At 43.6% G+C, this 16,511-nt stretch overlaps 1 protein-coding gene across 1 annotated transcript in view; it reads right to left on the bottom strand.

Moving 5' to 3' along the window:
• The window catches only part of LOC139021688 (ankyrin repeat domain-containing protein 26-like), an 83,168-nt gene that overhangs the window by 11,291 nt on the left and 55,366 nt on the right, over positions 1–16,511 (bottom strand). The window contains exons 15-18 of the mRNA XM_070432167.1: positions 15,828–15,957; positions 9,176–9,457; positions 8,412–8,620; positions 6,132–6,269 (exon numbers count right to left, since the gene is read on the bottom strand). Coding sequence (XP_070288268.1) covers positions 6,132–6,269; positions 8,412–8,620; positions 9,176–9,457; positions 15,828–15,957 — 759 coding nt within the window. The remainder of the gene's footprint in view (positions 1–6,131; positions 6,270–8,411; positions 8,621–9,175; positions 9,458–15,827; positions 15,958–16,511) is intronic.

Below are 16,511 nucleotides of genomic sequence, written 5' to 3'. Positions count from 1 at the left end.
CAAATCAGATAAGTAGCAAGCTATACCAGTACAATGAAATCAATTGGGTAAGGCTCACTTCCATGTAATGACGGCAAAGGCAACAAATCTAAATATCATGAACGTGAAGAGAACTGAAATCACAGATTGGAGCAATACTTTGGGTGAGGGGGTGGCAGGCGGGCGGGAACCTCAGCTCGACCTACACCCTCTCCAATCTGGGAGCCCTCAGGGGAGCCCTCTCTAATCCGAGAGTTTCTATCTGTCTTTGCAATCATATGAGCGAATTGTCTGAGACCCCCAACCCAGTTTGGTTTGTTGCTCACAGATTAATAGAGGCATTTTTTTTTCTTTGCTTCATTGGTGGAGATTTCCAGGAAGTTTTAGGATATCTTCCCTTTAATTTTTCCTAGACACTCTGATTTTACTTATTTCTCTCACTTTTGCTTTCGCTTCATCCCCAACCTCAACAGTAACTTGCTCTAGGCCCACTTTGCTCTAGTGCAGCGGTTCTCAACCTGTGGGTTGCTACCCCTTTGGCGGTCGAACGACCCTTTCACAGGGGTCGCCTAAGACCATCCTGCATCAGATATTTACATTACTATTCATAACAGTAGCAACATTACAGTTATGAAGTAGCAACGAAAATAATTTTGTGGTTGGGTCACAGCATGAGGAACTGTATTTAAAGGGCCAGCAGGTTGAGAACTACTGCTCTAGTCTCTAGAAGAACTAGGATTCCTAGCATTCCTGGTGCTCCCTGCACTCTGGGATTCCACTTCAGGTCCTGGGGCTGCCACCAAAACTACTATTTCCAGAATTCCTGGTGCTCCCCAGGTTCTGGGTTTTCCCCAACTGAGGCAGCCACATCCCCCCAAGCTGTGGGCTCCCCAGTAATTTGCTCTGTGTATGCAAATCACCCACCAGCTTTGTCAGGTTAATTTGCATACTCACTCTTCATTGACTGGTGGGCGTGGCTGGTGGTTGTGGCTTGTGAGCAGGGCTTTTGCTTAGCAGAGGAATGACTAATTTGCATGTTTCTCTTTTATTATATAGGACTAGTAGCCCAGTGCACAAAATTCGTGCACTGGGCTGGGGGTGGGGGAAAGGGGTCCCTCAGTCTGGCCTTTACCCTCTCCAATCTGAAACCCCTCAGGGAATGTCCATATGTCCTGTTTGTGCCCACACTTTTAACAGATAACAGCCCTGTTGTTGTTTCTTTCTTATGCTTAAAACCATTGGAATTAGTAGGTATTCAAAGTGTGTATACATTTTGGGGGGACACCCTGTATATCTCTAGTCAGCAGTGAAAGAAACCAACAGCAGATTTGGAACCCCCAGGCGGGGAACCTTGCTCACTCCGCACATGTCTCCCCACTTCACTTTCCACCTTCGTGGGCAGCAGAAGAATCAATGTTTTCTCTAATTAATTCGGAAAAGCACGTCCTGTCATCTGCTGCCCAGCAGGAGTGCACTAGGCCCCAAGCAAGCGAGGCTCAGTCAGGGCAGCCTTCGCTTATGGGTGCTGGCACCCAAAGTGCATATTCCTCCTCTATAGTCGCCCCAACTATCCCACTGTTTCACTGAGAGGACAGAATTCCTCTCTGCCTCTGGGTTCTTGATCTTGAACGCTGACCGAAGGCACCTCAGCGAGGGCCCCCCATGCCCACCAGGTGTGTCTGTCTGCACCTGCTCCCGCCTCAGCACCTGCATTAACCACGCCCCAGAGGTGATCTCGTAGCTGCACTGGCCTCCATGGGAACAGGGCATCACCACTCCACCCTCTCACTGTCATCTCACAGGCGCCCGCCCTCAACACCCAGAACACCCAGACACTCTCCAAAGGATGTGAGTCCATCAGTGGGGATGTGTGCACATCCTGTGGGGGTGTTAGGCATGCCGGGTTGATGGAAGTGCGGTGGAGAGGCGGGGGGAACTTGTGCACGCCTTGGTTTGCAACTGTTGCAGGTGTGAGAGGGTGACAGTGTGTTGGGGGATGTTTGCACGCCAGGGGGGGATGTGCACATGGGAGGCCTCTGGCTTTGCAGATCCACAAACCCCTGTGCTGTGGCCAGGAGGACGTCAGTTTGGCCCGCCATGGTGGCTGTCACTGCGATCCTGCACCTTCTGGGCCAGGAGGAGGATCTTGCACAGCCCCTCCTGGGGGCCTGCAGGCGCTACTTCAGCTCAGCCTGAAGGGTCCGCTTGGCGCACTCACAGCTGTCACCACCGCCATGTGTGGAGTACAGGCCGCCCTTCGCCTGCCTGCCTCCCCTGTCCAGAGGCTCTCTGCACTGCTCACCTGCCCAGAGTGACTGGGGCTGGGCAGAAGCCAGGCGTCCTGCCCTGCCCAACCCCGGCCCATCCGCCCCTGTGTGAGCTGCCTTCTGACAGGAAGGGTCATGGATCTGGGTCCCAGGACCTCGGACAGCCTCAAGCACTGCCCCCCGCCTGGCAGGGTCACAGATCCGGTCCTACAACCAAAAACAGCCTCAAGCACTGCCGCCCGCCCGCCAGGTCACAGAACCAGGTTCCAGGACCACGGACAGCCTCAAGTGCAGTCCCCTGCCCAACAGGGTCACAGATCCCTGTCTTGGTCCCATGGACAGCCTCTCGCGGTGCCCCCAGCCTGGCAGATCATGGATCTGGGTCCCAGACCGCGGACAGCCTCAAGCACTGACCCCGCCCAGCAGGGTCACAGATCCGGGTCCGTACTTCGGACAGCCTTGCCCGCTGCCGCCTGCCTTCAGTATGCAAATTAGCTGCCATCTTGTTGCTTCAGGGTGGGGGTCCCCACTGGGGTGCCTGGCCAGTCTGGGTGAGTGGCTGAGGGCCATTTTCAGGCTGGTGGGCGACTGAAGCTCCCAACCTCTCCTTTTCTTTTCTTTTCTTTTTTTTATTCTGGGATTTATTTACCTTCTATGACTGTCACTGGAGCTGAGATCCAGCTTTAGCTCTGAGGCTTGGCTCCAGTTTGTGGCCTCAGCTGCTGAAAGCAGGAATCTAGGGTTTGTTTGGTTCTATAATTGCAACATTGTTTCGGTCCTGCTGCTTCAGGTCTGATGGCTGATAGCAGGTTTCTGGGTTTTCTTTAGCTTCTATAATTACAACAGTGTTTCTTAAACTGCAGCTCAGAGGCCGGCAAGGCAGGCGGGGAACCTTGGCTTCCTCCATCACTGGAGCACAAGCCTCCTGTTCACTTCAGCTGCTTGGCTGCCAGCCGCCATCTTGGTTGGCAGTTAATTTGCATATCACCCTGATTAGCCAATGGGAAGCATGTTGGAGGTACGGTTAATTACCATGTTTGTCTATTATTAGATAGGATTGTCCTTAAAGTTGGAAAAACAATGCCGAATAAGACAGAGCACTACAGTAGGAATAGTTCAAAATGTTTAAAGTTTGCAAATAAAGGGGATTGATAAACAAATTCAATATTGATGCATTTGTAATATTTACTCTTTAGAATCATAACTCAATAATCTTTAGAAGTCTGTTTGTTTTATAATGCCCTATCCCCAAACCCACCCCTTTCTATTATTTTAGGCATGTTACCATCTCTCATAGAATTAGCTGTTTTCCTAATGGCAATAATTACCTTCCCAGTGACTCTACAAGGCACCTTCTTTCCACAAGTCTAAGAATTTTGTAAACCCCAACTGCTATAGAAATTTGGCGGCCTATCTCTATATCTTGATAGATTGGTGCTTCAGACTCTCTCTTCCTGAGTCTAGCATGATTTGGCAAACCAATGCCCCTCAGGGAAACTATGTATACCTTGAAACTACAATGTTAAGTTTAAAATCAACTATTTTTTTCAATTCATATAGAAATACTAAGAGTAAGCACCTCATTCCTTCCAAAATATTAAACAAAAACATTTCCATAAATATCTTCCCTTGCATTGCTTCTGCATTTGCATTCTTTTCCCTCTTCATTTTGCAAAATGAGGTATTTTCTGATTTTCTGGTGAGGACATTTCAAGTCTGCATCATAGTATTGCTTAACAATTTACAAAAGCATTTGATTTTTTTTTTGTACCAGTAGCCCAGTTTTACAAATTTTTAACAACTGAGACTGTATTTGGCCTAAAGGCTGTCTAGAAATTCTTAGCTTTGCTCTTCTATGTTGTGTTATGATGAAGCAAACTAAGAAAAAGAGGTTGAAGTCTCATTTAGCACAGGCCTGTGCTACCTTTCCCTGCATGAAAACACCATAAAAAATAATGAAAACCATAAACCATCGTGCATTGATTGAAATGGGTATTTCAGTGGGTGACATCAGCATCATGACAAAGTGTGTCTCCTCTTAAATCTACAACAAGTGGAACATCTAGAACCCAACAAAGGCACCTCTACTCACCTGGATAGTGGACGTCTTGGGATGTGCAGGAGAGGCAGGATGGAGAGAGGAGCAGGGACAGGCCCCTACTGCAGTTCTCCAAGGACACAGCTGAACTTATAGCCCTTGCAAACACAGTACTGGTGGAGGAGGCAGGGTGCACTGCCCATACCACTGCCCAGTAGGAGTCCCTCCCCTCCCCAAATCCAGATCCCTCCCCAGCTGCAGCTGTGCTCACACCACCACAGACCAGGAGCAGCAGCAGAGCCAAGTTTCCAGCCTCCAGGCCACAGCACAATGCTGCCAGTGGCCAAAGGGAATGAGGCAGCAACTCAGTGGGCTCACAAACTGGCTCCCCTCAACTGGCCACACCCACACCTACCACCATGGGGTGCCCTGAGGCCCAGGCGACCAGGATACAGCACTGGCACCCACCACCCTAGTTACCCAGGCTGCCACTCCCATGTCCAAGGGTAAGCCTCAAACACCTTGACTCACTGCACACCCTCCCCAAGCTTCAGTAGTACAGGTAAGAGAAAAGAAAAACTGCACTATAAGACCATCTACTGGAAAACAAAAGAAAGACCTGAAATTATCAACCTGCTGAATTGTGAAAATCACAACATTCCTAAGAAAAGTGTTCAGCACTTCAAATGTGCCAGCAGAGGAACAACCCATCAAGCAGCCTGGACCACCATAGTAACACTAACACAGAAAGAAAATGATAATTCTCCAGAAGGAAACTCAGAATACTGGACGATTGTGATCTAAATGAACAGAGAAATCAAAATAGCAAAATAGTCATGAAGGAACTCAGCGAGATACAAGAAAACTCAAAATCAGTTCAACAAGCTCAGGAATGAAATGAATGAACAGAAGCAGTACTTTACCAAACAGATGAGAAGTATAAAAAAGAACCAAACAGAAATTCTGCTGCTGAAGAAGTCAATAATAAGATGAAGAAGGAATATTTTAATAGCACTGATACACAATGGAAGCTAGTTGCTTTTTCAAGACTCCCTATCATTGCCATCTTAGTCATCAATCATTCAAGTGCTGTCCAGATAAACAGACAGAAGTACACTTCATTTAAAAATTCAAATATTAATACATAAATTTAAAAATAAAAATTCAAATATTTGTTAAATTTAACTATTTTATGAATGACCAGCTGCTCAGCAAGACATTTTATAACAATTGGAATGAAATTGCAGAAGTAAATAGCAATTAACACTGTCCTTTGACCTAAGAAGATGACAAACATTTTCACTTAAAGAGAGAAATTTAACCTTTTAGTGCTACAAGTTTATTTAATTCATTAAAATGATTTATCTCCATTTCATTTAAGTAGCAAATATCCATAAATGGTTAAATATCTAGATGTCAATCATTCACTTATGGTTAGGGGTGGAAAAGTTGGGGTTCAACAAAACTTAAAAATGGTTATGAACCATCACCAATTTAAAATCCATTAGAAAGTAAGCCAAAGCATCTCCAAGTACACCACTGGTTATTAGGCAAGAATATATAATTTCTAAAATCAAAGTGACATGCAGCTTTTTAAGAAGTTTAAAATGTGTCACTTCAGGCATAGTAATTGAATAAAGTTAATGATAGGTATCTCTTGCAAATGAGACATCCAGGGACTTAAAAGTGATTATAAAATTTCTGTCTCCTTTCTACATTAGCACAATAATTAAGACTTTTTATTAGTGTGTACTAGTCAATTAAGCAACTCGGAATTTCACCAAATGAAACACAAGAATTATATCAGAAATCTGAAACCCAAGAGGAAAAAAGATAATATAACTAACCTGTGGTAAGTTGAAGTGCATGGATTTGAGGTAGGAATCCCCAAGTTTTCTCTTGGAATGGAATTTCTCTTGCTGAGCTGTTTCTCCCAGAAAAGTTTGTTGCTGACTTCTGCTAGCTTCTCCTTAATCCTAGGAAAACTGTAAACAACAAATGCTTAGTATTTTATTTTTCTCTAAGTGACTTGCAATTTTTTAAAGTAGCCAGGATAGTAAGTGGAATTGCCCATTAAATAGCATTTTAGCAATGAAAACGTGTCAGAGCAGATCTGCTCTATTCAAGTACAGGTTCTTAATTTTTCTAAAAAAATACTTATGTTTCCAGGCAGTAGGGGGAGCGGGTTCCTAACTAAGTACTTAATCCAAAGTGGGGAGGCTATCAGTGATGCAGACGGCTTATCAGGTAATACTTGCTGCCTCTGGAAGGGCTGTACTTACAAGACCTTTTAAGATGCCCTTGGACATATTTAGTAGCCACTTTAGAGATTTAAAAAAAAACTCTCAAAGACATTGTCAAGCATTTGCCTTCACCACCCTTGTACAATACACTCATTACCTTGGAGATATTAATCATTTAACACCCAGGCATTATTTAGAACAACAACCTGTAAGGGAGAACAAGATATCCTGGCTGCTGATCAAATGTATGAAAACAGCTCTAGAGGCCATCTATCTATATTATAAAAGGCCCGTGGCCATAATGCTGGAACGCCAGAACAACCAAACAACCCATCACGAGAAAGTGCATGGAGCACCTCTCAGTTGCTGCCCCCAGCCCGCCAGCCGTTTGGCACAGAGTCGGGGTCTGAGGCCTGCGCGGCAGAGGCAGTGAGCTACTCTCACACGGTGGGCCTGGGGTCCTGCCGGCATGGCGGGTGTGGGTTTTGTGTGATTTTGCTTGCTGGGCCTCTAGTTATGCAAAGTGTCTCCTTGGGAGTTCAACCAAAGACCGGGCATTTGATCACTTGCTATGATGTGTGCTCACCACCAGGGGGTGGTGAGGAATGAAGGGAGGCCCAGGCTGGCAGCCCAAAAGCCCTGATAGGCTCTCATCGCTGGCCAGGCCTAGGGACCCGATCTGTGCACCAATTTCATGCACTGGGCCTCTAGTCTATTGATAATAACAAAGTTCACAATCAAGAAAGTAAATATACCAAGTACCAGAATGTGTTGGAGTAACTTAACCCTTTGTGTTTAAGTTTTTATCTTAACTATTTCTATTTCGGGGGCTTCTGACAAGCAATTATACTAATAAAAAAGTAATATGCTAATTAGACCGGAGACCTTCTGAAGACCTTCTGACAAAGCCAGAGGCTTGGCTAGCCTGCAAACTGCCCCCAAACGGCCCTCAGCCCCTCACCCAGGCTGGCCATGCCCTCCAGTGAAGTCCCCCACCCTGATGGGGGCATGGCTGGCCTGCAAACCACCCCAGCCACTCACCCAGGCCGGCCACGCCCCCCAAGGTGACCCACATCCTGATCTGAGACCCCCTTCAGGGCAGACCAACCAGCCCCAACCAATGCATCAGGCCTCTTTCAATATTAATAAAAGGGTAATATGCTAATTAGACCAGGAGACCTTCTGGATGTCTGTCCAGACAGAGTCATATTGGTGGGGCCAAGATAGAGGTGGTTAGGGGCAATCAGGCCAAAAGGGGAGGGCAGTTGGGGTTATCAGGCTGGTCAGGGGGCAGCTGAGGTCGAGCAGGCTGGCAGACAGAGTGGTTAGGAGCTATCAGTCAGGCATGCAGGTGAGCAGTTAGGAGCCAGCGGTCCCAGATTTCAAGAGGGTTATCTGACTGCCGGTTTAGGCCCGATCCCTGTGGGGATTCCCATAGGGATCAAGCCTAAACTGGCAGTCGGACATCCCCCAAAGGGTTCCCAGATTGGAGAGGGTGCAGGCTGGGCTGAGGGATAACCCCTCCTCGCCTGTGCACCAATTTCATGCACTGGGCCACTAGTTTTATAATAATATCGCTGTTTACATTTTAGAGCTTCAAGACACTCAGCTTAAAGACTAGTAGTAGACCCAGATAACTACATGGAAATATTAAGTTGGGAAAATAAAGGCAGGTAAAAGCAAAAAAGGGGGAGAGATGAAACCATCTTAAGGGGACATTTGAAAGGTGAGTTTATTTACTAACATCACTTTCCAAAGTTAAACGACCTAGTTGGCTTTCACGCCCTACTAATCTATGAACCTGGCCCAATAGTAACTATGTTTAAAGTTTAGAGGCTAATTAATGAATTAAATTTATTTTCTCTGATTCTGCATTTGACTTACTCAGTTAGCTGATTTTCCAGTAACTTTCTGCCTTCCAATTCTTCTTGGTAGAGTCGCACATATTTTTTCAATTCTCTTTCGATATCATCTTGAGAAGTTTGCACTTTAGAGATTTCTGACTCCAACTCTTTATTTCTGAGTTCCAAGTGACTTGTTGAAGCCTGATCATTTATCATCTGCTCTGACATTTTTTGAGATGCTCTTTGTCTCTACAACAAATAAAAAGGATACATTCTTAAAGTAATTATAAGCTGAACACTTATATTTGTTTTCTTTAGTTTTGAGTCATCAACTCAGAGATAAGCTTTAAGTGTGAAAAAAGCTGAAATTCAAAATAGTTATCATCAATGTCCACTGAATTGAATCTGAGTTATAAAGTTAATCATTATTCTATTAGTACTCATGTAATCTGATAATTCAAAGAATAATAGAATCAGTTTAAGATATTAAAAGTTAAAAAATATAACTTAATTCAAGAGTATGGTACAATTTTGAAATCATGTTTTTTACCTTTTCTTCCTAATAGTCTTATTTTACATCAACTGGTCTTAAAACTAAAATGAAGGATCATTTGGAAAGATCAATTTAGTGATAATGTTAGAAACTAAAATAGTGAAAAGGAAAAACAAATGCCACCTTCCTTCCAGAAATCTTCAAAATAAGTTGCTATTAAAGGGAGTAAAGGAGAGGCAAAAATACTGTATTTATCGAAAAGGTAATTTGCAGTGAAATGAATTAAAGCACAATAAATCAAAAAAATTAACCTGTAAAAGTGAATTGACTTTTTCTACTTTGTCTGCTACATCCCGTATTGCTCTTTCTTCAAGCTTCTTTTTATAGTCTTCTAATTCACAGATTTCTACCATATTCTTTTCTATATTTCTGAGGTTTACTGCTTCTTGTTTCGCCTTCTTTACTCTATCCTTTAGTTCTTCACGTCGCTTTAGAAGTGGTTCCATTGATAACTCCTGTTGAGGTGTCTTTTCCTCATCCAGACATATACATTTTGAAGATGATGGTTGCAGTTTTGCTATAAGCTCATCATTCTGCATGAATAAAAGAATATAGTTTGGTTATGAAGGTGTGGACACCAGTATGAAATTTTGAAATGAATTCAGTGGCAATAAAATGTTACCTATACTCTGGTAGGGTCTTAGAATGTGAAACCTTCAATTGCTCAGAATCAAGATCAAAGTTAAAACAACCAGGAGTCACAAAAATGTATTTACTGTTGTCATCTTTGCCACACAACATCTCTTCTGCCCTTGATTTTATACTCTTTTTTTCTATGACTATTTCATGTCTTTCCTCCACAAAATGACTATGCATTGCTCCTGAATAGAAAGTCTCATATCTCTTCCCCCATCTTAACACTTCATAATCTTAACACAAAAGTTTTAGGGGTATGGTATTCAGATATTCAGGACTGAGTCAAAAAATGCCTCACAAAATAAGACTTTGGAAATGAGACTAATTAATCTTATAAATATAGACTCTAATGTCATATGTCTTTTATTGAACTGTGAACGTTTGATGCTAATTTGAATTGCGTTCCAAAAAGAAATGATTCCCTGCGTTACTGAGAAATTACATCTCTCACTGTAAAAGTTTAGCGAGATGAGCCCTACATTTTTTATAATAAAAAAAAATGGGGATGGGTCTTAATCCAATAGTGCTATCTTGAAATTCTCTGTTACTTCCCACAAACTAAGGAAACATAGTAAACAAAACAACATCATCAACAACAACAACAAACTTGCTGGAATGTCAGTGATCATGACTTGGGAAGAACTACTTTCCTTCAGATACAATGATTACTTGGTAAGACAAGGTGAGGGATGTCGAGTTTTTGAAGCACGTCTCCAGATTCTCTGGCACTTGTCCAGGAAATAGGTGCTGGCCTCAGTGCTACCTGGGTTCTGGTGAATAGGATATGGTGACTGCTGTGTGACTGCTATGTCTGGGTGCCATCGGACTCTCTCCCCAGGGAAGCTCATCCTGGGAACCCAGCCACCACGTTGTGAAGAACGAAGCAGCCCAAGCCACATGGTCATCCTCACACAAGTGTCCAGATGAGACTGTCCCAGCGAACGCCCCAGCCAAAAGCCCGCTGCACCTGAGAAACCCGTGAATGACCAAGCCTTTAGAGATGATTCAACTTCCCAGCTTCAAGTCATCCCAGCTGATGGTAAGTGGAAAAGAAATGAGCTGGCCTCACTGCAGATTTGTGAACAAGTAAATGCTGCTTTAAAACACGAAGTTTGGAGGTGGTTACTGAGCAGCAATAAGTAACTGGCACAGATACTGACATTAAAAATAGAGTGCTGACACTAAAAAAGAAACACACACACATATGGGAGCACCTTTGAACAGGCGGCAGGTAGAACCCGGCATAATGTAGAGAAGCATGAGAATGGAAACCAAAAGGGCCTCCAAGAAAGGGTGAGTGGAGGCCTGATGGCCCCTGAGGAGGTTGACAGCAAGGGCTTCTGGGCAAGTGAACACAATGACACTGAAAGGATTCTCACTAGGAAGCAGCTGAAAGTGAAATTGATGAGAAACATAAGCTAAAAATAGACAAATAAATATAAAAGGACCCCATTTACCGGGTTAAAATATTGATTTCTTGTTTATACCTTCTCCCACATGTCCAATTGTCAAATAATCCTAACATAAAGAAATGGCTTCTGGGCTAACATCAAATCCAGGATGTCCAGAAAACATGTTCGAAGGATGAAGCCAAAACTCATAAAATTCTTAAGACCTTAGAAACATTTACGTGGTGCCTCAAAGGATTTTCAGAATGTAAGAATTTTAACGACACTGTTCTATAACACCTCCAGGAAGCCCAGGTGAAGAGCTGATCTGAAAACAAGTGGTGAGGTGGCTTTTCTAATGCCATGAAACCCCAATAAAATTAACTGGACAGACACTCAAAGTTCCTAAGAGAATGTTAGCTTGGCCTCCTGAAGGGAGACCAAGACAGTACACAATCAAAAGGGCCTCTGGGCCTTAGATGTTCCACAGGGAGGACGCAGGCTGTCAAAAGAGCTGCAAGCACCGGCCATTTCTTATGAAAAGGACAGAGCAAAGTCTCAGAGGGAACAGCCAAGGGCAACAGAGAAGCACTCCAAGGTCAGGACTAAGCTTTCCTTTCCTCAGTGAGGAAACAGAGAGGATTATGAAATCATTTTAAATATCAGTGGCAAAACAACAGCAATGCCTTTTGGCACCATTTAAATACAATTTCTCTAGCTCACTTCAAGCTTGTTCATGTGTTATACCACAGTGTTTCTCCATAGGAAACAAATTGGTTTTAAAATTTTGAGATTTCAGCCCTAGTTGGTTTGGGTAAGTAGATAGAGGACAGCCTGCAGACTGAAGGGTCATGGGTTCCATTCAAGTAAGGGCACATTCCTGGGTTGTGGGATCAATCCCCAGTAGGGGGCATTTAGGAGATAGCCCATCAATGATTCTCATCATTGATGTCTCTCTCCCTCTCTCTCCCCCCCTTCCTCTCTAAAAACAAGTGGTGAGGTGGCTTTTCAAATGCCATGAACCCCAATAAAATTAATATATATATATATATATATATATATATATATATATATATATATATATTAGAGGCCCGGTGCACAAAAATTTGTGCACTCCGGGGGAAGGGAGTGTCCCTCAGCCTGGCCTGTGCCCTCTCGCAGTCTGGGACCCCTCGGGAGATAACGACCTGCTGGCTTAGTCCTGCTCCCGGGTGGCAGAGGGCACACCCAATCCCTAGGTGCAGACCCTGGTCAGGCTCAGAGCAGGGCCGATTGGGGAGTTGGGGCGCTGCCCCCTGTCATGCACAGAGCAGGGCGTATTGGGAGGTTGCGATGCCACCCTCAGTCATGCTCAGGATAGGGCCGATTGGGGGGTTGGGGCACTGCCCCCTGTCACACTCAAGGCAGGGTCGATGGAGATGTTGCAGAGCCACCCCCTGTCACGCACAGAGCAGGGTCGATCACGGGGTTGGGGAGCTCCCCCCTGTCAGGCACAGAGTAGGGCCAATAGGGGAGTTGGGGCACCACCCCCTGTCACACACAGAGCAGGGCGGATCAGGGGGTTGGGGCGCTGCACCCTGTCACACTCATGGCAGGGCCGATGGGGAGGTTATGGCTCTACCCCGTTACACACAGAGCAAGGCCTATGGAGCGGGGTTGGGGCGCCACCCTCTATCACCCACAGAGCAGGGCCGATCAGGGGTTTGGGGCACCGCCACTGTCACACTCAAGGCGGCGCTGATGGGGAGTTTATGGCTCTACCCAGTCACACACAGAGCAGGGCCAATGGGCGGGGAGGGGGGTTGGGGTGCTGCACCCTGTCACACACAGAGCCGCGGGGCGATCAGTGGTTTGGGGAGCTCCCCCTTGTCAGGCACAGAGCAGGGCTGATCAGGGGTTTGGGGCGCCTTCCCCTGTCATGATCAGAGCAGGTCAGATATGGAGGTTGTGGCCCTGCCCCCTGTCACAGAGCCGCAGGGCGATCAGGGGGTTTGGGCGCTGCCCCCTGTCACGTTGATCCCAGGGCCTGGATCCTCGGTGCTCTGCTGATCTGGTCCCAGGAGGCATATTACCCTTTGGGGGCCGGCTGGTTTGCCCTGAAGGGTGTCCTGGATCAGGGTGGGAGCCCCCACTGGGGTGCCTGACTAGTCTGGTGGAGGGGCTGAGGGCCCTTTTCAGGCTGGCGGGTGACTGAAGCTCCCAACTGCTCCTTTTTTTTCTTATTTTTTTTTCTATTCTGGGCCAGCTTTAGCTCTGAGTCCTCGATGCTGAAAGCCAGTTTCTGACCTTTGTTTTTCCTTCTCTATTTGATACAATGTTGTGGTCTGGCTGGCTGAAGCCCGGCTAACTGAAAGCCGGTTTCTGGGGTTTTGTTTAGCATCTATATTTGCAACATAGTTGCTTAGAGTTGCAGCTGAGTGGCCCGCAGGTCAGGCGGGGAACATTGGAGTCTGCCATCACTGGAGCAAGCAAGCCTCCCGGTTCACTTCAGTGCATGGCTGCTGGCCGCCATCTTGGCTGACAGTTAATTTGCATAATGATATGCTGATTAGCCAATAGGAAGGGTAGCGGTCGTACACTAATTACCATGTTTCTCTTTTATTAGTGTAGATATTTAAAAATAAAATAAAATTTGAAATTTCAAAGTCAGGCATTTCTAAAGAGGTAAGGTGACAGTCCAGATTTTAATCTTCTCCTCCCCAGGTGGTGAAAGCTACTGGCAAGGCTATGAATTATGAGTTAAACACAATGAAAGAAATGGCTAAGTCAGCAGATCCTGTTACTAGAATTTCATGGAAATGGAAGTGAAGTGGGAGGCACTGGGTTAGAGGCTGAAGGTTTAAATGCAGACAAAAAGGAATGGGTGTTATCATTGTAAGCCTACTTTCCCATCATGTCACAGAGTCAGCACAACATAAGCTGGCAATAAGCTTTATCAAGAAACAAGAAATCTCCATGAAAGTAGAGGTAAAAACATGCCACTACACTGACTTTTTTTTATTACATAAAACAGCTGGTACTATGCAAGATGACTGGGAAAGATACTCATAAAATTTGATTTGGTACTGGCATAAGGACAGACTTATTCTTCAGTGAAGTAGAAGGGAGACACCAAACCTAAGCCCAATTTGTGGCCAACTGCTTTTTGACAAGGGTGCCAAACAATTAAATCAGATATGAATAGTCTTTTTAACAAATTGTCCAGGGACAGCTGGATATCCACACGCAAATGAATAAAATTTGACCTCTACCTCAGACCATACATAAAAGTTAACTTAAAATGTAAAAGCTGAAACTATAAAAGACTTAAGAAGAAAACATAGGTGTATATCTTCATGACTGGATTTGGCACCATTTAAATACAATGTCTCCTCTGCCTTACTTCAAGTTTAGATGTGAAACCAAAAGACAAAAATAGATTAACTGGACTTCATCAAAATCAAAACCGTCTGTGCTTTGAAAGGCACTACCAGGAAACTGAAAAGGTAAGCTGCTGAATGGAAGAAATATTTGAAAATCCTTTATCTAATAAAGGATTTGTATGTAGGACATTTAAAGAACTCTTACAATTCAATAATACAAAAACAATCCAATTAACAATGGGCAAAGGAATTGAATAGATAGTTTTTCAAAGAATATATACATGTCAAAAGATGGTGAACATCACTAGTCATTAGAAAATTGTAAATCAAAACCAATAATAAGATGCTACTTCACACCTACTAGGTTGGCCACAATAAAAAAAAAGTAATGACAAGTGTTGGCAAGAATGTGGAGAAATTGGAACCCTCATGCACCGTCAATTAAATACAAATGGTGCAGCCACTGTGGAAAACAATCAGGCAGTTTCTCAAAAGGTTAAAGATCTGATCAAGCAATTCCATTTATAATTATATTCCCAAGAGAATGAAAATAATATGTTCACATAAAAAGTTGGACAGGAATGTTCAAAGCAGTGTTAGTAACAACACCAAAAAGTGGACGTAACCCAAAGGTTCATCAAATGATGAGTAGATTTTAAGAAATGTGGTCACTTCATGCAATGAAATGTTACTCAGCAATAAACAGGAATGAAGTACTGGTGATACGTGCTACAAAAGAGATGTACCTTGAAAACATTATGCTAAATAAAAAAAGGCAGTCACAAAGGAGCACCTACTGTGTGATTCCACTGATATGTAATGTGCAGAACAGACAAATCTAGAGAGACTGAGAGGACAGTAGTGGTTCCTGAGGGCCAGGAAGAGTGGGGAGGTGGAAGCTGGCACAGGGTGGTTGGTAAAGGGCACAGGGCTACTTTTTAGGGGGATGAAAATGTCCCCAAACTGACTGTGATGATGACTGTGTAACTCTGTGAATACAGAAAAAGGCACTGAACCGTACACTTTAAATGAGTGAACTGCATGGTATGTTCGTTATGTCTCAGTAAAGCTGCCACCAAAATTGTTTGGACTTGGTGCTGGTGCCAGGGTTCAGGACATAGAGCAGTGGTTCTCAAGCCTCTGGCCCTTTAAATACAGTTCCTCATGTTGTGACCCAACCATAAAATTATTTTCATTGCTACTTCATAACTGTAATGCTGCTACTGTTATGAATCGTAAAGTAAATATCTGATATGCAGAATGGTCTCAGGCGAACCCTGTGAAAGAGTCGTTCGACCGCCAAAGGGGTCACGACCCACAGGTTGAGAACCACTGACATAGAGAGTTAACAGTAGGCCCTTTTTATAGAAAAGTGATAAAGAAAAAGCTGTCTTTTTCACTTATACCAAGTCTATAAAATTAACAGAAAAATCTATATTTCACTACTTAAAGCATTGAATGATATCTATTTCCCCAAATTAGGTGAATTTTGGGTCCCAAAACTGATTTAAAATTACCTTCTGTTTTGGCTTTTTAGACTGAATTTCCATGTCAGCTGGACTTGGTTTTGAATCTCCAGGGAAACCAAGCTTTTCATTATCACATTCATGTAATTTCTGTTTTGCAACTTTTAGGAGTTTTTTAAGTCTGAAGAAATGTACAAAACAAATATGTCAAATTCTTTAAGATTAAGTATTTAGTTATTATTTAAACAGATATTATGTTTATAAAATCATATAAAATAAACAAATCTATAAATTATGATGCTCTCATTTGTTCTAATCTAATATTTTCTGAAAGCATACTAGCTAAATTATAATCTTCTGTAAATAAAATGAAAAAAAGCCATGACATATGTGATATGGGTATATAGTTAATATTGTAACTATATAGAGTCCTTATATTCATTTGACTATGTTAATATAAAACATTAACCTATTATTAAATATCAACTAGAAACCAGAAATCAGTATCCAAGGTGAAAAAGAAAACACAATTACATGTGAAAGTTTTGGAAAGACACAAAAATATCTTTTGGTACCTACTGACAATAGTCTACAAGAAGGAAGAAAAGTACCAACATCCAGGAGATCATTCAAAATAGAAGGAGAAACAAGAAAGAAGAATCTTTGAAGTCTGAGTGGAAGGGGAAAGCAGAAAGAGGCAGGGGTTTAGAAGAAGGTAAATCAGAGAGATAATGT

The sequence above is a fragment of the Myotis yumanensis genome, unplaced genomic scaffold, assembly GCF_028538775.1.
Source record: "Myotis yumanensis isolate MYYU_CA2020_CCGP unplaced genomic scaffold, mMyoYum1.0.hap1 SCAF_1, whole genome shotgun sequence".
Classification (NCBI taxonomy): domain Eukaryota; kingdom Metazoa; phylum Chordata; class Mammalia; order Chiroptera; family Vespertilionidae; genus Myotis; species Myotis yumanensis.
The sequence above is the reverse complement of the archived record's forward strand: the minus strand, read 5'-3'. Positions and strand labels throughout refer to the sequence as shown.